Source organism: Ascaphus truei, chromosome 6, assembly GCF_040206685.1.
Source record: "Ascaphus truei isolate aAscTru1 chromosome 6, aAscTru1.hap1, whole genome shotgun sequence".
Classification (NCBI taxonomy): domain Eukaryota; kingdom Metazoa; phylum Chordata; class Amphibia; order Anura; family Ascaphidae; genus Ascaphus; species Ascaphus truei.
In genome coordinates this window covers 85,539,031-85,562,137 of record NC_134488.1, presented here as the reverse complement: position 1 = coordinate 85,562,137, position 23,107 = coordinate 85,539,031, and the positions used below count along the sequence as shown (strand labels likewise).

General features: G+C 39.6%; 1 protein-coding gene across 1 annotated transcript; it reads right to left on the bottom strand.

Moving 5' to 3' along the window:
* Positions 1 to 2,388: 2,388 nt before the first annotated feature.
* On the bottom strand, positions 2,389 to 20,015 carry LOC142497334 (taste receptor type 1 member 1-like). The gene is made up of 6 exons (XM_075604989.1): positions 18,967 to 20,015; positions 16,649 to 16,952; positions 12,145 to 12,885; positions 9,984 to 10,193; positions 6,025 to 6,145; positions 2,389 to 4,427 (listed from the first exon to the last, which is right to left on the bottom strand). The coding sequence occupies exons 1-6, from the start codon at positions 19,155 to 19,157 to the stop codon at positions 3,496 to 3,498; spliced, it is 2,499 nt and encodes an 832-aa protein (XP_075461104.1). The 5' UTR covers positions 19,158 to 20,015; the 3' UTR covers positions 2,389 to 3,495.
* Between the last annotated feature and the right edge of the window lie 3,092 nt (positions 20,016 to 23,107).

Below are 23,107 nucleotides of genomic sequence, written 5' to 3'. Positions count from 1 at the left end.
AGAAAACCAAATTCTTCAATATTATATTTTCTATAACGCTATATTGATTATGATCTCTCTGTGTAAACGATAGTAAAGGTACTGTACTCACCTGGCACCTAACCTATCCTCCCCCTCCTTCCCCTTCCCTTTTCTTTGTGTACCCCGTCCTCCTCCCCATTGATTTACCAACGAAAATTTCAATAAAAATTAAGTTGACATGTTTTATTGAAAATACATATAACTCCCCCACCCCAAATACATATAAAAAACCCACCCCCAAATACATATACAAGAACACCCCCATCCACAAATATATATACAAGAACCCCACAATCCCAAATACATAGAAAAGAACCAGCCCATCCCAAATACATCTTTTTTTTTAAAAACACCCCCAAATACATATTAAAAAACAAACCACACCCCTAATACATATTTAAAAATAAACACCCCCCAAATACATATTAAAAAAACACACCACCACTAATAACTTGTCCACAATACATGCATTGCACCCTTGCACACTGCCACGTGAAGTGATACAATATGCGTTCCTTGGCACCAGATCTTGTCCCACTCTGAAGCCTACTACTTCTCACTCTAACTCCCTGGCCACGTTGTCTCTGGGTTGGTGGTGAATATTAGGGAGAAAAAGGAGGTTCCATAGGTGAGGAGAAGTATGAAAAAGTCACACAATGGAGGTGTCTCCTCTGTGATGTCTGCGAGCTACGGGAGGAGGCTGGAATACTACGGATCTCAACCTGGGACTACCACCTTCGAGAGGCACATCAATGTCCAGCCTCCAAATACTCAGTCCTACCTCCTTCTTCTAATACAGAGCTATTTCCACAGAGCACGGTTGAACGAGATGGGATTGTTATCTCCCTCAAGCTCAACTCTGACACAACCTGTTCTTCTGACACAGGCTGATCCGCAATAGGAGCAGCAGTTTCCTGAGGTATGCTCACAACCAGGGTTACAGCAGCCACAGTATTACACCTACTTCTACGGCTCGCACCAGGAAAATCAACTGGTACATCGACTGCTGTCCTTCATTGCTGCTCTGCCATCCCTGCCTGAAATATTCCTCCTGACAGGAGGGACATGAGCATAAACATTCCGGCCCTTGCTACCACCCCACTCATTATAAAACAAAAATAAATCTCTCTCTTGTTCTATCTTATTTCTCCCTCCCTCTCTGCTGCCCAGTGCCTACCTACCCACCCAGCAACCAGCCCAGTCCCGCACACCCTCTTCCCTCACAATCACAAAGTGTGAAAAAAACAAACAGTCAAGCAGTGGGAGTAGCAAAATAAATGTGCTCGGTTTTGGACTCTGCAGATTAGACAGAAACTACATGGATGTAATCCGACGGCGTGGTCCACGAAATCCGCACGAATTTAAAAAGCGGACAATCCATTTGCGGATTTCAGTGCATGGATCGGATTGTACCCAAAAAGTCAGGAAAAATTAGTGGATCGGATTTTTACAGGTTTGGCTATCTTTCTATATATATAAAAATGTAAGATTTTGATTTTTTTCTTTGTTTTTTTTTGCACAGAAATTTGAATAATATCAGTTGGAATACATGATAAAAGTGAGATATGATCATTAAATTCAGATACATAGATTTTGAATTATAAAGTATCTAAATGGTGTTTCCCTAAAGTATTTCATTCAATATAAATGAAAGAAATTATAATGCAATTTTAGTGTGAAAATGCACAGAAGTGTAAGTAGCAACACACGTATTTGGCACACCCCGTTTTTAAATTTTTTATCATATCATTACAGTGACAATATTATAATTGAATCTATATAGAATGTATGTATTATATGTGTACATACCATGCATCTTTTACTTTGTCAGTTGTTAATTGAATTTTTTTAAATTTTTTTTGCTATTTGTACTTCTATATTTGTATTCAGTTGTAGTATGTGCATGTGTGTGTGTGTGTGTGTGTGTGTGTGTGTGTGTGTGTGTGTGTGTGTGTGTGTGTGTGTGTGTGTGTGTGTGTGTGTGTGTGTGTGTGTGTGTGTGTATTGCACTTTGTCAAACGTTATTAGAAATGGAGTATTTTTTACATATGTGCTATTTGCACTTCTATATTTGTAGTGTGTGTGTTGCATCTTTTGCACTTTGGCAGTTGTTTTTAGAAATGGGAAATTTGTATAGTTTTCACTATTTGTACGTGTGTGCGCGCTGACAGGACTAGACGTCTCTGTACATGTGTGGGAAGTGGCGTCTGCTTCTGCGCATGATGTGCCGTTCGCCTTTGCGCATATGCAGAATGTATTGGTGACCTCTGCACTGCGCTGCCTCTGCTGGTCTTGTTTACGCATGCACAGGCTGTGACTGAGGTTTATTTATTTTATTTATTTATAAAATATTTTACCAGGAAGTAATACATAGTGCATCATAGCAAAGGTTTTTTTTTGCCTTAATGTATAAACCCCTAAATATTACAGAACATTGCTGTGCATTGTAACACAGCTCTTGGGTGTATGTATGTTCAGTGAGCACATCAGACGTTCATAAGTATTTAAATAACAAAAATGTAATGTAAAATGACACATTTCTATAATATCATAATACAATTGACATGTTGAAAAACTGAAAACTGACGTCTTAAAGTCTCTACCAAATAGCAGTTTACAATATACTGCCTACATGAACAAAGAAATAAAAGTTTGGAAAATAAAGTCTTTGGCGTTTATTCATTATGTTGTAAAGCACTTTGCTGTGCCGGAAATTATTTTCGTCCAATGTATTTGAACGGAGTCGATCTTTTCTCCAGCACCAGGAAGCAGGTTAATATCCTATTGAGTAGGGGTCTGAGACTCATTTATCTAGTCTCCCTGCTTGCAAAAAAGTATCACAAAAAAGTATCACAACAAAGAAAACAAATCCCAATTGCTGTCAAAATAATGGTTCTCATTCCAAGATGTGTTCTATTTTTAAAGTACTGTACATCTTTTTAAAGACAGTTAGACACTGTTAGAAGATGGCTGTGTGGTTTCAAAAGCTCTGTATGTGTAATTCCATCTCTGAACACTTCTTATGTTGGTTCCATAAAAGGAATCACAACCTATAACAAATATATGTCCAAAGGGTGGTGCACTCACGGTGCGAAAAATGTAACTACTGGGTACCACAGATGCTCAGCAACAGTGATGCCATACAACAGCAGAAGCTGCCGACAATCCAAGATGCAACATAGAATAACGTGGCATTACAATTAATAAATGAACACTGCCAATAAATGTCATATGTTGTGAAAGACACTGGAGTGCCACTTTATTCTGGTTGCATCTCTTATTTTGAAATGGCTATATTTGTTTGATATAGGGACAGTTAGATAAATAACCCTCTGATTTGTAAACATAGCATTCTACTACAGTAGTTCAATGAAAATGTACATGTTATTTCTAGTTTTAACATTGAGAGTATGTTATATTTCTTTCTACAAAGATTTTTACCACAAAGTAAACCTGTTAGCATTTGAAGTTACCCTACTGCACAGATTGTTTCTTTGTGTAGTTTTGGATTGCGGTTTGGAAATGCTCTGTGGTGTTTAACTCTTGTCTAAAAAGAATGATGTAACATTTAGGAGTAAAATAGCCACTAAGAATACCAAATATACTGGCCAGTACAGAAGTAACATTCACTGCTGCAATATATTTCCCTTTGTAGATTATGTAGGTTGTGAAAAAAGCAATCCAGGAGAAAAAGTAGACCAGTAAACTGAATGATATACATTTCGCTTCATTATAATTCTCTGGTAAATCTTTTCCCATATAGCAGAAAATGAAGCAAAACATACTGAGCATCCCAATGTAAACTATTTCAGTGATAGATCCTATGGAGTTAGTCTCAGAACATTCGAAAATGATCTGGTCCTCAAATATGGAATAATTTTCAATTGCTTCAGGAGGCTTTACAGCAATCCAAATGATGGAAATTAAGATCTGTGCAGCAGAACTTACAATGATAAAATTATTATGTCCATTCTTTTTCACCCAAATGTTATACATTTTAGGCATATGAGTGGCCATTTTGAAAATACACACAATTTGAAAAGAATGAACAACAATGCATGATAAGCAAACAGTGAAACTTACTGCAAAGAGAGGCTGTCTTATCATACATGTAACTTTATGAGGTTTTCCAAAATAACAATATAATGTGCAACAAGAACATGCTAAAGACATTAACATCACTAAACACATCTTTCCACCGGCAGATTTAACAACTGGCGTGTTTAAATTCAATGTAAAGACCACAGCAATGGCTATGGTTATTATCAGCAGTAATGTTATTATAACCAGAAGAACAACTGAGACTGGATCAGTCCAGGAAAGATATTCTAAGGTTCTGTTGTGACACATTTCACTCCTGGGCGGAGACCACTGCTTAAGTCCACATTGCTGACATGCATACAGATCTGCACAAGGAAAATAATAGGTATTATTTTTATTGAATATAAATTGTACAAACTCCAGTGTTGAAGCATGTCCTTAAGTAAATTTAAAAAAATCCTTCTAAATAAGTAAAATCTAAATTCTGACAGAGCCACATTCAATAATATTTTTACTTGGTTTTCATAATAAAATAGAGAGGCGTGTTTGGGATCAGACACAGAAATTTTCATCTTTCTGCGCCAGTGACCTCTCTGGGAAGAACTTATGATGTGTGGTAAGGTATAGGGAATTTTGTGTGTTTTATCCTTTTATTTTAAGAAACTGTTCTGTATTTATTGTAACGGTATGTTCTTGTAATCTAAGCACTCTCTTTTAGCATATTAAAGCCAAACTTTCATAAGTGATAAGTGATGCTTTTGGCTCTGATTGAACTGGTTGCATGCTTTGTAGAGAGTAAAGTCAATTTTCAGACCCATTTTTCTACAACAGACTTTAGTGTGCTAAGTGCATAGTTTTTCTTTAATAAACAGGGACCTGAGACTGGCAGATATATACAAGTATATATTGTTGCATACAGTATTTCCTGGGTGGTGGAAGTGGATAGATATGATTGCAATCGAGGGTATATGAACTAATTGAAAGAACCTTGCTTCCTTGGAAGAGAGGAAGACTCTCGAGAGCTTGTCTTATAGTATCAGGTGTTAGTCCCAATAAAAAAGGTATAATCTAATACTGAAGTACTCATCATATAATAGAAAATCTTAAAGGTCCAAATAGTATTTGGTTAATTAGGTTGGTGGGAGAGTAAAAGCTTTGAAAGTCTACTTACAGAAATGAAAAAAGGAATTAGTTTCCAATATAAAGCATTCGGTTTATTAAATGACTGAACTAGCAGCCCCTGAAAATGTTTAATTAAAAAAAAGGAATATAATAAGTTGTATAAAAAGAATATGGAACTTCTTTCTAAAATTTGACAGTACCTAAATTAGTTATATAAATAGATGGAGATTTCCAACATAGATACTTGAATATTATTTTTTTTAATTTTCCTTTAGTTTAGACTTTTATCCCTGTATCATTTCTCATGAAAAACACACTAAATGAATATAACATACGTGGTCATTTAAATAATATATTGTATTGTAAATGTTGCAGTCTTTTTACAGTATATGCTTTGTTGTATTTTAATTGCAATTTTGCTAATTGTACTTATTTTTCTTGTTTTAATACTAAATAGTCATTACAGAAAAATAGATGATATAGCTTAAGGACTATTCAGCGGAGAAAATATGTTTGAGGTTTATTGTAACATCAGTTTTGAATTATTTAATTTGTAACTTACAGAAAATGTTACAGTAGCCAGAGTGAGATGTCACCATTATTGTATGAAAGTGATTTTGAAACTGTATAAATGTGAAACGTAATTCCTCAACAAAAACAACACTTTGAGTCATTTGTTATTACAAAAATGTAATACATCTAATGCAACTACACAAATGTTGTGTTTTCTGGGTGTTTTCAGTATAGTCAACGTTTAGACAATGTCAACCATTGCATTAATGTAAACACAAAGTTGTTTTCCTGAGTTAAATTCAAAAATGGAAACTGGCATTGACTTACCACTTGTATTAAGAAAGCTCATTTTTGGGCAAGATATACATTGGAAACAGCATCCATGAGGGCCCGTTTGCATCCGTCTCTCTCCCTTCCCACATTCTTTAGAACAAATGGATACAGGAACCTGCATTTAAGAAAAGCTCAAAATGTAAATGACTTACAATTTATACCACAGCAGGAATCTATGTTGCGGCCAAGGTGATGAGTACATTGCTAGTATGTGTATGGCTGCTAAAAATTCCTTGGTTACAGAAATAGGCAGTGGCATTGGTGATGCATAAAATATGAGGTGGTTCTCGATTTTAAATATAGGTTACTGGATATGAATTTTAATACAGAACAAACTGTGCTTTCTGTACAGGGAATTTGAAATAAGTCAAAGTATATTTGGGCAAATATTATGCACCCAAGTCCCCTTGGACTACTAAGTATCTGGCCCCTCTAGCACTGTAAGTCCCAGTAAAGATTGGGCAGTGTTGGGAACAAGTGCTGCATGTATTGTTACATGTGTGTTACCTAAAAAGTTCAGGCGTAGCCTGGTATTACAAGGGGGGCCTATGACTGATAGGAGGCCGGCTTACAATCCACTCCCCGGGGAAGGAGAGGGTTTCCCTCTAGAGGTTAGAGCAAGGTTTCTGGGAGTTAGTTCTGTGCTGCCCTCCCTGCTTTGAGGATGCAGCAGTAAGTCTCTCCTAGACAGGAGAGGGCTCTTGCCCTGTTAGGGGGTAAGGTATGCTGAAGAGGGGTGCTCAGGGCCTCAAACTCGGGGTACTGCCTTCAGGGAATGGAACCTGTAATATCTATGATGTTCCCAATAAACCCCAGTTACACCCTCTCTGGTGTGATGTCTGGAGTGTGACTACAAAGAAGAGTCTGCCTATGAGGTTCATCCGGGCTGCTACAGGATCCTCCTGGGCTTGAGGTACTGCGCGAAATGATGAACCATCCCTGATAGCCTGTCCTGATGTCTCCTTATACCACCGGGGAGATCTCAGGCCTTCTGTTCTACCTCACAGGTATGCACCCGCACCAGAGTACACCGGTAGCTACATGATCTCACATAGGGTGGGGGGGAAAGGTGCTACAATTAGGATCTCATTCACAGATGTCATTTATTAAACGGTGAAAGATTAAACATTGTGTTATGTCAAGATACTGAGTGGATAAGTACTGTAGTGCATTTTTCACTTTGCAAAGCTGAATAAGGATAATGTTTAATAAGTTAAAGGCTCAGTTCCAAGGACACCTAACGGTAATTACTGTAATAAAAGTGATCCCCAGAGAGTTAAAGTAGCAAATGCAGGGGACCAAAAATAATATGTTCCGCCAAGTATCGTGATTTTCATCGCTACAACCCTTAAAACCTAGCAAAGCTGGTGAATGTTCATTTGAACAGAAATGTAAATGCAAATACTCTTTGTATGCTTACAAATAAAAAAATTCAAACGTTTCCTAAACTTTTTGCTTTTGCATGAATTTCTTTAACAAGTTACCTGACCATTTGTGGAGTGAACTCAGACAACTTTAAACAGTTCTAATTGCAGATTAAATTGTGCATTATAATACAGTAGCATATAAAAGTAGGTGCGAGAATCACCACCAATCAAATGGTTTCACGGATCAGAATAGCCAAAGAGCAGCACGTCCAACAGGGAATTGCATAAAACGTTGCTGATTTATTTGATGAATGTTTCAGTACACACCTTGATAAAGGTCCAGTTTGGCACCAAAACATTAGTCAAATAAACCATTTATGCAATGTCCCATTTGGCGCGCTGCTCTTTTTGTTATTCCAATAGAGTTATGATCAGGACTGATAGTGTACAATAGATTTCTTTACAGTCTGATTTATAGCTTTACGGTGAATGAGGTCCAAATATGTAAAGGCTCTAAATAAGGATATGGCAAAAGAAGATGACTATGTGTCAGGTTTGGAAATAAGATCAGTGAGGGCATTGAAAATCCATTTGAACCCAATTCAGAGTGATATAATCAGACTTGGTAAATTGGACAATAATACAAATGTTTACAAAGAGAAGGAGGCAAAGATGAAGAATACACATTTTTTAGAGATACAGCTCAACCCCGTTATAGCGCGGGCCTCGGGGGCCACCCGATCCGACTGCGCTAGAACCGGGGTCGCGCTAATTTTTTAAAAAAATGGCCGCCGCGTGCCCGATTGGGAGGGAGTAAGGAGGGAAGGACGGAAGAGGTGGCCGGAAGCCCTACACGTCCCCCAGCAGCGGCCCTCCGAGTCCAGCTGCAACCTGCTCCTTACCTCCCACCACCGGCATCCATCCCCCTCCACCGGCATCCACTTCCTCCCCCCCCTCGAGGCCCCCACACCTACCGGCCCTCCGCGGCATAATCAGTTTTGGGCCTAGCCCACGTGGCCCTCCGAGTCCGAGCCTGCTCCTCACTCAACCCCCTACCGGCATCCACACCACCCCCCCTCCTCCCGACACCCTCCCTCCTCCCGACACCCCCCTCCTCCCGACACTCCCCCCCTTCTCCTGATGCCAGCTCTGCTCCGATCTCAGCAGCCGACACCAAAGGTAGGGAGGGGGAGTGGGAGGTGTGCTGTGCTGTGCAGTGTAGTGTGCTGAGAGTGCTGTGAGAGTGTGCTGTGAGTGCTATGAGAGTGTGCGGTGAGTGCTGTGAGAGTGTGCTGTGAGTGCTGTGAAAGTGTGCCTTGAGTGCTGTGTGCTGTGAGTGCTGTGTGCTGTGAGAGTGTGCTGTGAGTTCTGTGAGTGCTGTGTGCTGAGTGTGCTGTGAGTGTGCTGTGAGCAGTGTGCAGTGAGTGTGCTGTGAGCAGTGTGCAGTGAGTGCTGGGATTGTGTGCAGTGAGTGTGTGCAGTGTGCAGTGAGAGTGTGTGCAGTGAGAGTGTGTGCAGTGTGCAGTGAGAGTGTGTGCAGTGTGCAGTGAGTGCTGGGAGTGTGTGCAGTGTGCAGTGAGAGTGTGTGCAGTGAGAGTGTGTGCAGTGAGAGTGTGTGCAGTGAGTGCTGGGAGTATGTGCAGTGTGCAGTGAGAGTGTGTGCAGTGAGTGCTGGGTGTGTGTGCAGTGTGCAGTGAGAGTGTGTGCAGTGAGAGTGTGTGCTGTGAGCAGTGTGCAGTGAGAGTGTGTGCTGTGAGCAGTGTGCAGTGAGTGCTGGGAGTGTGTGCAGTGAGAGTGTGTGCAGTGAGTGCTGGGAGTGTGTGCAGTGTGCAGTGTTAATGTGTGCAGTGTGCTGTGAGAGTGTGTGCTGTGAGCAGTGTGCAGTGAGTGCTGGGAGTGTGTGCAGTGAGAGTGTGTGCAGTGAGTGCTGGGAGTGTGTGCAGTGTGCAGTGAGAGTGTGTGCAGTGTGCAGTGAGAGTGTGTGCAGTGTGCAGTGAGAGTGTGTGCTGTGAGCAGTGTGCAGTGAGTGCTGGGAATGTGTGCAGTGAGAGTGTGTGCAGTGAGTGCTGGGAGTATGTGCAGTGTGCAGTGAGAGTGTGTGCAGTGAGAGTGTGTGCAGTGAGAGTGTGTGCTGTGAGCAGTGTGCAGTGAGTGCTGGGTGTGTGTGCAGTGAGAGTGTGTGCAGTATGCAGTGAGAGTGTGCAGTGCAGTGTGTGCAGTGAGAGTGTGTGCAGTGAGAGTGTGTGCAGTGAGAGTGTGTGCTGGTAGTGTGTGCAGTGTGGCAGTGTGGCAGTGTGGAAGTGTGGCAGTGTGGCAGTGTGCAAAAAAAAATGTAAAAAACATTTTTAAATTTTTTTTTAAAACGGGAGCCACGTGAAAACCGCGTTATATGCGGATTCGCGTTATAACGGGTCATGCTATAACGGGGTTAAGCTGTATTTGCCAAACTAGTGGATGTGTTTATAATAATTGTTGAACGTAGATAAGCAATTTTTGTAAGAGACAGGTGAAAACAGCAGCAGTGTAATTATAAGCAGACATCCAATTAGCGCAGAGTAGAAATAATTAAAAGCTGAGCTGACTTACCCCATTATCATGTGTGTGCCACTTGAGAGTATGTGCCAACTCTAGTCTTCTTAGGTTTTGACTGAATGAACCAATTACATTAACGGATGTATTATCTCCATTCCAGTCCCACATCACTATGTCATACCCAGCTGCTGGATCTCCATTGTCATCAAAATATATGGGCTTATTGTTAAGGCTGAAATTGACCATCTTCAATTGTTCTAGTAGCTGGAAAAATGGGACCCATGGGTTGTGAGTATTCAGATAAAACTGAAAGAGTGTGGTGTCTATATTAAAGTAACTTATGGGCTGATTCATATTCTCTGAAGCAACCAATCCCACTGTGATTGCTAAAAACTGGCATTTAAATCAATTTGCTATGTGAATCAGACCCTTAGTAGCAAAACTACTGTAAACATGTGGGAATATGTCATCACATTTATTTAAAAAAAAATGTCTATGTTTTAAAAAAAAAAAAATGTCGTTCTAGATTTATTTATTTTTTTGCACCAGTATTGAAGCTGGGAAATGTTAATAAATATTCCTAATATAATGAAAATAATGAATTGGAGAAGATGAAATAATTGACTATTGTGTGTTCTGAACTGTAGTATTAACTACTGTCAAAAAAATTCTTGTGTACATTTTTATCAAATATCTGGGGGTTTCTTTATCCACAGCCCACTATTGTATTTTCTCTAAAATTGTTTTAATCAAATGGTCCCCTTTATATGTATTTTCAATCACACTTTGAAACATAGGTCTAAAGGACTGTTTTCTCTCTCTTTGAATAGATTCCATTTTTAGTTCACTGGAGAGTAGAGATGTGCGTACGTCTTCAAATTTGCTTTGCAAACTAGTTAGTGTTTTCTCTTACATTTGAAGTTTTTCGCAACATGTTCACAAATCGCCAATTTCAGCACAATTTAGATAATGTAATAAATTCTACAGCACAATGTCACAAATGTTCTCTACAATGGCAGTAAGTGGCAGTACAGAAAGGAGCAGGAGACTTGCATATTTGCTTGCTGAATTATTTATGCTTAGCTTTATGTTTTTAAAAGAAATTCTTTCCAGGAAAAAAAAAAAAAACCCAGCAACGTTCACTTGATTTGCAAACGTCACCAAAACATTTGCACATCTGTAATGCAGAGAGCATTGCCACAATAAGGCTAATAATCTCTAATGTCCGTTGTTATTATCAAATGGGCTGAAATGGAAAGCAGGCCTAATTGCAGATGGCATACAGATCTACAGGATAACAGGATTGACACTTCAGATGGGGCACACAAATGATAAATTATTTAGGAAGACAAAAAGATTGGAGATGACTTTTTAAAAGTTGCAAGATTACGTTTTTGATTCTAAAAGTCATATGGACAGAACAGATGATGATACAATACTGCTGACCATCATGATAATAAAGCAGTTGGGAAAGTCAGTAGGAAGCTGAGGTACTGTATATAGGGGAATGTACTAACAACAGAAAAAAATGGAGGTGGTAACTTTATAGATCCTTGACCTAGCCAGAACTGTGTTAATTTATAGAGTTCATATTTCAAAGAGGACGTAATAAACCAGATGCAAAAAGGGCCACTAAGCAGATTCATGGTGTGCAATATAAAACGTGTCCGGAAATACTACGTTATGAAGTAAATGTTAAACATTTTTCAAAATGTGCTATTGCAATTTATCTTGATAAGTTGGACTTAATGTTGTACGCCATATAAGAAAGGTAAAAGAAAGAGATGAGAGATAAACATTCAAATACAACAGGGCTGTAAGTGAGGTACAACAGAAGCCTTTTTCAGAGAAAGGGATTATGCTCTAGAGCGGGAGGTTGGTTCAGTAGGTCAGGAAGAACTTGTGTATATTTACTTGAAGTGTACGGGATTCATATAATAGTCCCCTAACAAAAGTGTTGGAAGTTATTACAAGAAATACATTCAGCTGTGATAAAGGTATTCTAAATAGAGAAAAAGTCGGGGACCAAATGGGGTCTGATACTTGGCAGGATGAAAGGACAGGAGAAATATGTAAAAAAAAAAAAAATCTGTGTATTGTTTTGCTAAAGGAATTAGCTGCGAACAGAAAGTGCCAGATAGAAGCTCATAAAACTCCAGTCTATAAGGTTGTCTTTTGATTGGATTATGTTTGTGCTCCTGATATAAATACTAACCTGCCAGGGATAAAAAGTATCCTTACTGCATTGTCCTGATTTGCAATGAAGCAGTTCATGCAAGCCATATGCAATGGCATATACTGCAGAATAAACACTGAAAGAGAAAGACACATCAAACTGGCTGGGAATGGACATGTTTTGCAGAGTAAATGTTTGACATTCTTGGCAGACTTGGTTACAGTTATATCTAGACACGTTGTCTACTTTAACTGAGCTGATATAAGCAGCCTCAAAGTCACTCAGTCTTGGTATATTCATCTCTCCTACCGAGACCCCTAGTACAGAGCCAATTCTGTTAATGTTTGGGATGCTAGAGATCCGTGAGTCAACGGACCAGCTTTCACTGCCAATCCAAACTATTTCAGTGATGTTTCCTTGGACAACTTCTTCAAAAAATATTCTGGCCAGAAAATTAGTGGAGAAAACCACTATAACCTTCACTCGGGTTTGTATTATATATCCCAACATTTCTCTGATTTCTGTCCTGTCCATGTTGTATGGGATTATTCCCTGGTAAGCTACACATATTCCGTTTTTGACTACCAGGGCATATAGACTTTGCAATCCATGTCTGCCATACACATTGTCACTTCCAACAATTGCAATCCAAGTCCAATTAAACTTCTGTAACAAATGCAGCATCACTTCTACTTGGAATTTGTCACTGGGAATGCTTCGGAGAAAAGAGGGATAGATCTGTTTTATGCTCAGCAGCTCATTTGTAGCTGAATAACTTATCTGAAAAAACAAATACAAAAATAAGCAAACTAAACTGTACATTACAGACGACATCTTCCATATGTTGTGCTCATAAGTAGAATTAATATAAACCCAGAAAAGCATTTTGTAATTAGTTTATGTTAATTATTTAATCTAAATCAACATCATGGTTGTTGTGTGCTTCACTTTTGCTTTGGTTTTGTAGCCAGGAGGATTTGATACATAACTTAATATCCAACATTTCAACCTCATATGGAGGAAACACCATTGATCTACACACTGGAGTAAATGATGTGTAACACAGATTTACTATTCCTGTATAATATCTTGCAAGGTGCTTTTGGATAATACATCTTTGCAACAGACATACATATGGCTTGCACTCTTACTGTAGGTGAATGGATGTACACATAAAAAATGAATGAACTATTTAATAACAAATACCCTAATGTATGTTTGTAATGCATGGAGGTGAGCACAGAACTAACTGCTAAATTCAAACCTTAGAGGAAAACCCCTCCTTCCCAGGGGAGTGGCTTGTAATCCGGCCTCCTATCAGGCATAGGCCCCTATAGTACCAGGCTAATCGTGAACTGTATTACCTATCATTCTATACAATAACATAACCAGGCTCTGCAGGATTTACTCCCAACACTGCCCACTCTTTACTGGGACTTGCAGTGCTGGAGGGGCCAGAGAATTAGTAGCACAGGAATACTTGGCTACATGTGATTCCTGTCACTGTTCAGTGTAACATTGCAACAAATGTATCCTTCCTGCCCTGGTTTGTCTGTTGCCTAGCAACTACAGCACAGACCCCTGGTAGTTTCTCCCAGAAACCCTGGTTGTATAGTTAGTCCTGACTATATCCTATTTGTACAGACTAGCTCACTTCCTTTTGGATTCAGCAGTCTGTGAGTACACACCTCTTATTGCCTCTCCCATACAAGGCATTCTTAATTTACCTCTCCCCCACATATCCCACTCACCCAGTTATCCTCATCTGTTGTTATTGTGTGTTTTGCAATAAAAGAACAGAAATAAAGAAGGACTCAGTGTGCATCTAAAGGGAGTGAATTAACCTGCCTGACCCTACCTCTTTGGTACAAAGGGCTAGAGGCCCAGAACACGTTTGTTGCTCAAATTTAGGGGCAAGCCGGTCAAAATTAGTAATGTTACATTCAACAAACTCGACTAAACCTATTGATGTGACTTACATCTGTTTAAGTATTAGTGAAATTAAGATATGAGGTCTTTCATATATTTAGTGAAACTTTAAATGTCCTTTTAGAGGAGTTTTTTTGCTTAAGTCATGAATGTCAACCCGGGCTGATTTACGACTGGGGTGGACTCATGTTGCTTCAATGGGAGAAGAATGGTACATAAGGCTTAGCCTGAAGTTATTACAGTTATAAGTCAACAAGAAGTGTGTTTTGGGATCAGACACATGAGTTTTCATCTTTCCTATGCCACTGACCTCTCCGAGAAAAACCTATGATGTGGTAAAGTATAGGAGTTTCTACTAATATGTTATTATTTTTTTAATAAGAAACTGTTCAGCATTTATTGTAACTGTATGATCTTGTTATAATATTTTATCTGTAACCTAAAGCACTGTATTTTTTTTATATATATTAAACCAATCTTTAATAAGTAATGCATTGGGCTCTGAATGAGCTATTGCATGCTTTGTAGAGAACAACTTACATTTTTGGGCACATTTGGCTACAACAGATTTTTGTGGGCTACAGGTAAGTGCATAGTTTTTCTTTAATAACCAGGGACCTTAGACCCTGGCAGACAGATACATATTTTTGTCTGCATATTTTTTGTGGGGTGGCAGCATGCAGATATGATTGCAATTGAGTAAGAGGTAACTTATTAACTCATTTGAAGTACCTTGTGCAGGAGAAAAGTGAGTTGGCCAGAGTAGCCATGTGTATTAACCCTGGTTGCAAATTTAAATCACGTGCTCGCTAGTGCGCTGTTCATGACAGATGGTATATTGGGACGGAGTGAGGGGAGAAATTACTCATTTGAGGGACCTTTGCGGAAGGTGAAAAGTGTGTCAGCTAGAGAGCTGTGTATTAACTAATTTTCAATATATTTCAAGCTAACCCGCCAGGAAGCACTGACTTAATATGGTGTTCAGTCTATGATAATAAGGTAAGTAACGGTCGTTGTTCATGCATATAATTAGCTTTGTGGACATGTGCTAATCCCAGGGAAAATAACGACAATTAATGATTTTGATAACAGTCAGTTATTAGCACTGTTTATCTGGGCCATAGAGATATTACAATGCGTGATTTTTAATAAAAATTCCCTTAGTACACAGGGATTACTATAATCTATAGAAAAATATGGCAGTGTACTGCCAGAAGGAACAGAAGGAGGCTCATGGTATGCAGAAGCAAAAGTTATTTATTACATAAAAAAGTGGACCAAATGTCCCCCCTAAGCCACAGCAAAGGTCCACCAACCTTGAGAAAGAGCATTTTGCCTGAAACGCGTTGGTGGACCTTTGCTGTGGCTTAGGGGCTACATTTGGTCGACTTTTTTATGTAATAAATAACTTTTGCTTCTGCATACCGTGAGCCTCCTTCTATTCCTTCTGGCGGTGCACTGCCAAATTTTTCTATCTGTTCCGGCTACTTACCTGGGAGATTGCACGCCTACCAAAACATCTGATGTTGGATACTCCAGGAGAAACAAAGTGAGTGTACTTTATGGGTCGCTGTACCCTTTTTCTCCTTTACCACAATGGGACTTTGGTCTGTACTAATTATCAATGGTGCCGGTGGCATTAGGTACTAGTCCCCTAACCCTATTAGGGCAACATTTTGGTATATCTTTATAAAGGAGTGTTTTCCAAGTACAGATTATTATATTATATGAAACATGACTTGTTTTTCTGAGCACTGGCATTCTACATGTTCTTTACTATAATCTACACAATTTTGTCTATGATATACTCCCATTCACAAGGGTCAACATTTTAGTGAACAATGCATGCAAAGTGGCCAAAGAAGAAGTGGATTTCATGATTAAGGGCCATATTTACTAAGCGGTGCTACACCATATGATTCCTTCCAGTGCTGGCAGATACCTTACTGCCCATTCACTTCAGTGGATTTTAAGGGGTAAGTTTGAGCCAGAAGCTGTCTCATGCAGGAACACTGCTTAGTGAATAAAGCCCTGAATGTCCAGTCGCTACTAAACCTTTTAAGGACTGCTCTTTTTAAAGAAGCAACCCAAGCTATTTTTGTTTCTTAATTTTTTTCTGTATTTTTTTTTTTCCATTTAATACTGGATTGAAATAGGTCTCTGGAGCTGAATCCCATAAATTTCAGCTCCTGGAACCCCCTGCTTCCGGAGGTACTTACCTCCATAGGAAGTTGTGACGTTATCCGGGGCAGCTTCCTATTGGCCCATGTGACCGGGGGCTTTAGACTGCAGAGAGATACCGGCACCCCCTTCGGGGATAAGTCTCACTGGAAACAGGGGGTCCTTGGAGCTGAAATGAATGGGGATCAGCTCCAGAGACCTTCTGCTTCAATCCTGGGTTAAAAAATGAAGAAGGAAAAAAACAGCTTGGATTTCTCCTTTAAATCATATATAATCCAAAGTAAAGAAATGATAAAAGTTACTGTATACTTAAACCTGAGTGGAGCTGAAGGGCCATATTTACTGGGCATTCTTCTGCCAGAAGAGAGACACACACACACACGCACACACGCACGCACACACGCACACACGCACACACACACACACACCTTACCTGAGGTACAAGAAACATGCCTAATATGCTTGCAGTAGTAAAAGCAAAATTACTGTTAGGTGGTCCAATTAAGGCAATTGCTTTAGTCTTGTACTCTGTAAAGTTGTTTTGCATCTTTATATAGGGCTCTGTGCACTGTGAGAGAACCCTCAATGTTCCATATAAATTTGTAGAATCAGAGCAGGAGTCATATATCTCATATCCTAGTGTAACATTGGGAAGCAGAGTGCTGGAATTGTTGATTTCCTCAATGCTGAACCTCATGGCTTGGAATAAGTGATATCCATGGGAATTGAAGATAGTACTGTAAATATAATTGCGGTGGTTAATTCAGATTTTTTTCATTCTGGACAAAAAAAGGGTAAAGTTTGTTGCTCTCTAATAGCTTTTAAAGTGTATAGTATCTTCCAATTCCCATAATGTAATCCTTGATGGCCAGAATTAGAATCTTGGTGCCTTTAAAAAATAAAAAATAAAATATAAACATACCCAAATAATTTCAGAAACATTACCCTTACTTCTTAAAGCTGTCAAACATCCTGATCTGCTTAAGTTTGTGGGAAAGAATTAACAGATCATGACTAACTGAAGAAGCATGCAAGGAGTGTTTATCAGAAAAACTGATTTTATTCTTTTATATACATTTTCCCAGGTTCCAAATTTAGAGCAGCAGACGTTATCTCCAATTTGTTGCTGAATCATGTAAAGCCTACCCATTTTATCTTTCTAGAAATGTGATAGCTTTACTTATGACTTCTTGATAACCCCTGCACATTTTTCTAATAATGCTTACCTGCCTCAACAATTTTGAGGTAAAGGGCATGTATTTTTCCACATTACTTATTGCCATAAAAATCATCATAGAACATGCTTTCTTGCTGTTTTCAAGGTAACTCGCAAGCAAATACTGTAGTTGAACAAGCTAAGGTTATCTTAGAACATCATGTTTTATTGAAACGTTAAGAAATTATGAACATCCTTTTAAGCAACTTTTCAGATCTCATGGAGTGTGATCAGAGACTATTATGCCTGCTTCTAAACCCTTTAATTTCACCAATCAATAAGGAACTCACCATGTCATTAAGGTAAAAACGCAATTCAAAAGCAACAATATTTAATGGCGGTCGATAAGGATCAGATTATAATAGAATAAAAATGAAAGTACTGTAGAATGTTATTTAAATGTATACAATGGTGTTTATATTTAAACATAAATCTTAATAGGTTTCAAATCAATTAAAAAAAGGCTAAAACAAACCATATAAAGAAAACCAGATACACAGTAAACGCCAAATAACAAGCTGAAAAATGGCTCAATATACCAATAGTTACTTTTACACAATAGAATTCAATATAATTCATATGGTCACTCATAATATCCTCTGGATAGAGAGCCATATAATGGATACTACAAAAATTCCATGGCCAATGATTTATCCACTGATGTACTGAACAAAAGAGGATGTTGTCTGCTTCCAATCAGATCAGCATCAATAACGGCATAACATTGTGTCGTTGTAGAATAGGCACATTGACCTAGGGTGGCTGTCGGCTCTTGTGATGTTCTTAGAATAGCACGAGGGTTACACAGGGACAAGTGATCACAGCCTATAAAGATGTTCAGTTGTTCAATGTTTCAATACAGCATGATGACAATTCACCTGACTTCCTTCAATTAAGCTGTAACAATTTTCACGACTGCTTGACCAAAGAGGCTGGTCCTCTGCTTTGCTGAAGATACCTGGATATTTACTACTGTTTAATTGTTTTTTGTCAGCAGCTACCTGTCATTAATGGAAAACTTAATGGGAAGTATATATCCAACCATTGAATTATACTAGAAGATGGTATATCCAACCATCTCAGAAGCAAAGTAATTCACCTGTTTCAAATATACTTATTTATTCTACTGACCATGTACTACCACCTTAATGCACTTACATTTACATCTAATGTCTCCTTAAGTCTTCCAACATATAAACTACATTACAAATTTTTCAGGGAAGGGATTCATTTATCCCAATGCCTGTCTGAATGCTAATCCTGTAAAGTGGTGTTTACATTGTTGGCACTATACAAATAACAGGTGCAAGACACAAAGAACAACTAACACATGTTCCTATTCACAGCAGGTAACAAATGCAAATACTGTGTAGGATCCTGGACATTACATCCACACTATCTACTGTATATGTAAGAAGAAATAACACATTGTGTACAATATTATACATTGTTAGCACATAAACAGATGCCCCTTCTAAATGACCATATATTATAGCAAATATACCCGTGTCTTCCCAAATGTAAGTTCCCCTTACCTTTGGCAGATGTCAATCTCTGGTCTGGATTTCGCAGACACTTCTCCCTCGTGCAATGTGAATAATCCGGCAATAATGTAATCTCCTGGGTTACTAAACTCGGTGCTAAACTTCATTTCCTGGCAACCCAAAGTGAGATACATTTGAATAAAGAAATACAAATAGGAAATTGATTTATTTAAAATGAGCATGATGTCCTTCAAGAAGGCCTGGCTGACATATCTATGTGAATGGCGTGTCAGTACAAAACAAGGAAGCTCTTTCGGCAGATATTTGGTCCACTGTCTATTAATGGAAGCGTTTGCTTTGACTTACTAGAGATGATGCTCGTGAGCAAATATACAGTATATGTACTAGTTCTCCCACAAAATCAGCATAGTGTATTTGTATATACGTATACTCTGGACTGTTGTAGCCACAAAAGGATTAAGAAAGAGGAAACTTAAAGAACAAAACTGATTGTCCAAATTCCTCTGTCTTGCATGACAGATCCAGCTTTTTATCATATGGATGAAATACCAAAAGTTAAACATTTTGATGCAGAGAAGAATACAAAATATATTCAGATTTGATACCATCTTTACTCATCTGTGGTGTAACAAGAGAGTTATCTATCAATTAAACTTGTATTTACATGGGCTGACTGGCAACTTTTAGCCAGGGGGATAAAACCAACCAATTGGCCCAAGAATCAGACGAGCCACACACCATACATAGATTTACGCACAGCAGATACACGCACCATACACACATGCATGACATACACTATACAATGAGAAAGCTCCATACACATATAAAAGCTCAATAAATATGCACACCAGATACACAGACATATATACTGTATATACATATATACACACACACATATATACCAGGGGTCGCAGTTTCCATACATGCATCAGATATACAGTAAATATATATATATATATACACACACACACACACACACACCATCTATGCATGATATATATATACACACACACATACACATACATAAACACCATCCATGCATTAAATATATATATATATATACACACACACACACACACACACACACCACCCATGCATCCTATACACACACACACACACACACACACACACACACACACACACACACCAAGAAACAAAGAAGTCCAGAGCAACATCCAATGTGAGAAAAATACACAGTGAAATACCTATATATCTCTTGAAAAACGGTAATTTAGTTAACCCTTTGGCTAAAGCGTATAAGCCTGCGAGCCACATCAAGGTATGACCATAATATCGCAGGTCCTAACACTGACTGATTACAATTCTTATTTACCTCTATAATTAGAGGAAAAATGGTCCGAGCATTGAACCTGTCACAATCAGCTGCATGAAAAGAAAACCTGCTTACTTGGAAAGTGGGGAGGGACGAGCTTTAACCCTAGGAGGGAGGAGCCACTGACCTCCAACACAGCTGAGACCAGCTGGACAAAGTTAATAAACACACAGATACCCAGCAAGCTCTAAGAAACCCCCCAAAATTACCACAATATATATGTATATAAGTGTTAAAAGGAGTGCTACTGGGCGTGGCTAAATGTATACAACAAGAAACAAAGAAGTCCAGAGCAACATCCAATGTGACAAAAATATACAGTGAAATACATATACAGTATGTCTCTTGAAAAAGGGTCATATAGTTAACCCTTTGGCCAAAGCGTATAAGTCTGCGAGCCACATCAAGGCATGACCAAATTCGCAGGTCCTAACACTAACTGATTAATATTCTTATTTACCTCCATAATTAGAGGAAGAATGGTCCTAGCATTGAACCTGTCCATACATCCTATACACACACACAAACGACTATACACACACACACACACACACACACACACACACACACACACACACACACACACACACGATCCATCATATACATGTATACATATACATATATATATACATATGTATATACACACACACACACATATATATATATATATATAAACGAAAAAAGAGAGCGCCCGCTCCTAGTGCAATATGTAAATTAATATCATTTAATATACAAAAAAGAGTCCAACAATTTAAAACTCACAAACAACGTGAATAAAAGAGCATTTTATGAGTAATACTCATGCACCAAACACAGGAACTCTGCTGCTCTGCTCACACGCCTCTCCATTGCACACGATCAAAACCCCTCTGAGCCACCGTCCAGCAGGAACTCAGGTATCGTGTCACTTCTCCTAGTGTCCTCCGGAAATAATCCGCATGTGCAATGGGTGCCAGACTGGGTAAACCAAAACAGGAACCGTGAGGAGTAAGCTGTCAGCATCAATGTCTTTGAGTCCCAAATGTAGAGGTATGGTGTTTGCTTGCTCTCACTAACAATTCACCCTACTAGTTTCTTCACATCAAGTAATTTCATATATATTTACCCCAATAAAGCATAAACATTCATAACATTAAAAAGGCACACGATGTTTGAATATTAATTGTGCAAATGTCACGCTTGTGCTCTCCTCACAAGCGCAGGGAAGAAAGGGAAGGACCCGCTAGCGAGGTGGGGAGGCCACAGGGGATACGAAGGGAGTAAGTTGCCGTGCAGCTGGGGATCGGCGCACGCAGTCACGTGACCGCGCTGCGCGCATGAGAATGCGTGACACGTCCGGAGGTGCGGTGCCTGCTCAGAGACACAAGTGATCCAGCTGTACGCGCGCGCACGCTCTGACAGCAGAGCGGGAGTGCGCGTGCTCTCAGGCACCAACGCGGGGGTTGCAGGAAGCCAATGCTTCAGCACAGGAGTCTGGAAATGAAAACCAGGAAACATGGACACATGGAGTCCAGAGCACAAGGTAACATCCAGAGAAGGACTGCTTCTTGGAGTATGTCCAGACTTCTTAAAGGCATAGTGACAGAAACAGCAAGGTGCAGCGAAACTAAACATAACATAAGGGTTCTTAGTCTAATCCATTGGCCAAGGAATTATAAGCCTGCTACCACGTAAAGGTGAACCCTACTAAGCACTACGGAACACTACCCGACGATAAAATAACCTCAGTAGTATAAGAGTGACTGACCCAGTCTTCCGGAATCCACAGGAGATAAGATAAGGTCCCAAGGAGGTCCAGACAGGAACAGTGTGCAATGAGTACTAGCAGGAACCAGGGCTGGTAGCAAAAGACTAAATGCAAAGAGAAAGTCAAAGAGAGGCTTACTTCCTGTCAGGAGGAAGAGGGCAGGGTTTGCCAGAAAGCAAGATGGCGTTGCTTGCTTCAGAATCCTTAAAGACACAGGATCTTGACTCGCAGCTAGAGGGCGGCGTAAACAGGTAAGGAAGGAACACGCCGCAGGGGGCGTGTTCCGTGCATCGTTACAGCAAATCGATATAGCTGTCCCCTGTAGCATGTAGCATATCTTTTCAAAGTTTCCCTGCGTATTATGGAAAGAGTGATGTCATCTACTGCATCACACAGACTGGGGTACAGGTGAGCTTGCTCCTCTGTGGCCCAGGTATGCTTTGGCAGACAGGCAAAGGTAACTGCTCCATGATGCCACTTTCTAGCAGGTCATCATTCTCATTAGCATGGGGAGTCATAGGTACAATGTCAATGCCACTGAATGAGCAGTATGGTATGTTTGGGCTGTATGGGATTCTCACCATCTCGGTATTACTTGGAAGCACATGGGAAGGGGGGGGGGAGAAGAGGCTTCCTCGAGATGTCGTGGTCTCTCTTGCAGCAGTCTATCCATAAGTGAATGGAAACCACCCATACGCCTCACCATATGGTCCATCCTCTCTAACACAAGGGCATTTTTTGTCCATTAAGTCCAGTTATGCTCCTTCTCTGGTACCTGGCCATAATTAGTGGCTGGTCTGGACACAGGTGTGCAAGGTTTAGCGGCATAAAAATTGTCCCAAGAAAGAACACTTGATAATGCCATGCTATCTCTGAACAAGGCACCAGTTACAATTAGACTGGAGCTCAGTCCTTGGGTGTGATGGGTCCCAGTTTGGGTGAGCTAGGTCTCAAGTGGAATGTGCTGTGCCCATGGTTGAGGAGCTGGCTCTGGAGTGAGGTCTGTTGGGTCCAAGGTGGGGTGAGCTGAGTCTGGAGTGGGATGTTTCCAAGGTGGAGTAAGCTGGGTCTGGAGTGGAGTAAGCTGGGTC

Coding starts and splice junctions, on each gene's coding strand:
- LOC142497334 (XM_075604989.1), bottom strand. CDS start 19,157: ATGCTCATTTTAAATAAATCAATTTCCTATTTGTATTTCTTTATTCAA. Junction 10,194..12,144: donor ATACTTTTTATCCCTGGCAG/GTTAGTATTTAT, acceptor CCATTTTTCCAG/CTACTAGAACAATTGAAGAT. Junction 6,146..9,983: donor GGCACACACATGATAATGGG/GTAAGTCAGCTC, acceptor TCTTAAATGCAG/GTTCCTGTATCCATTTGTTC.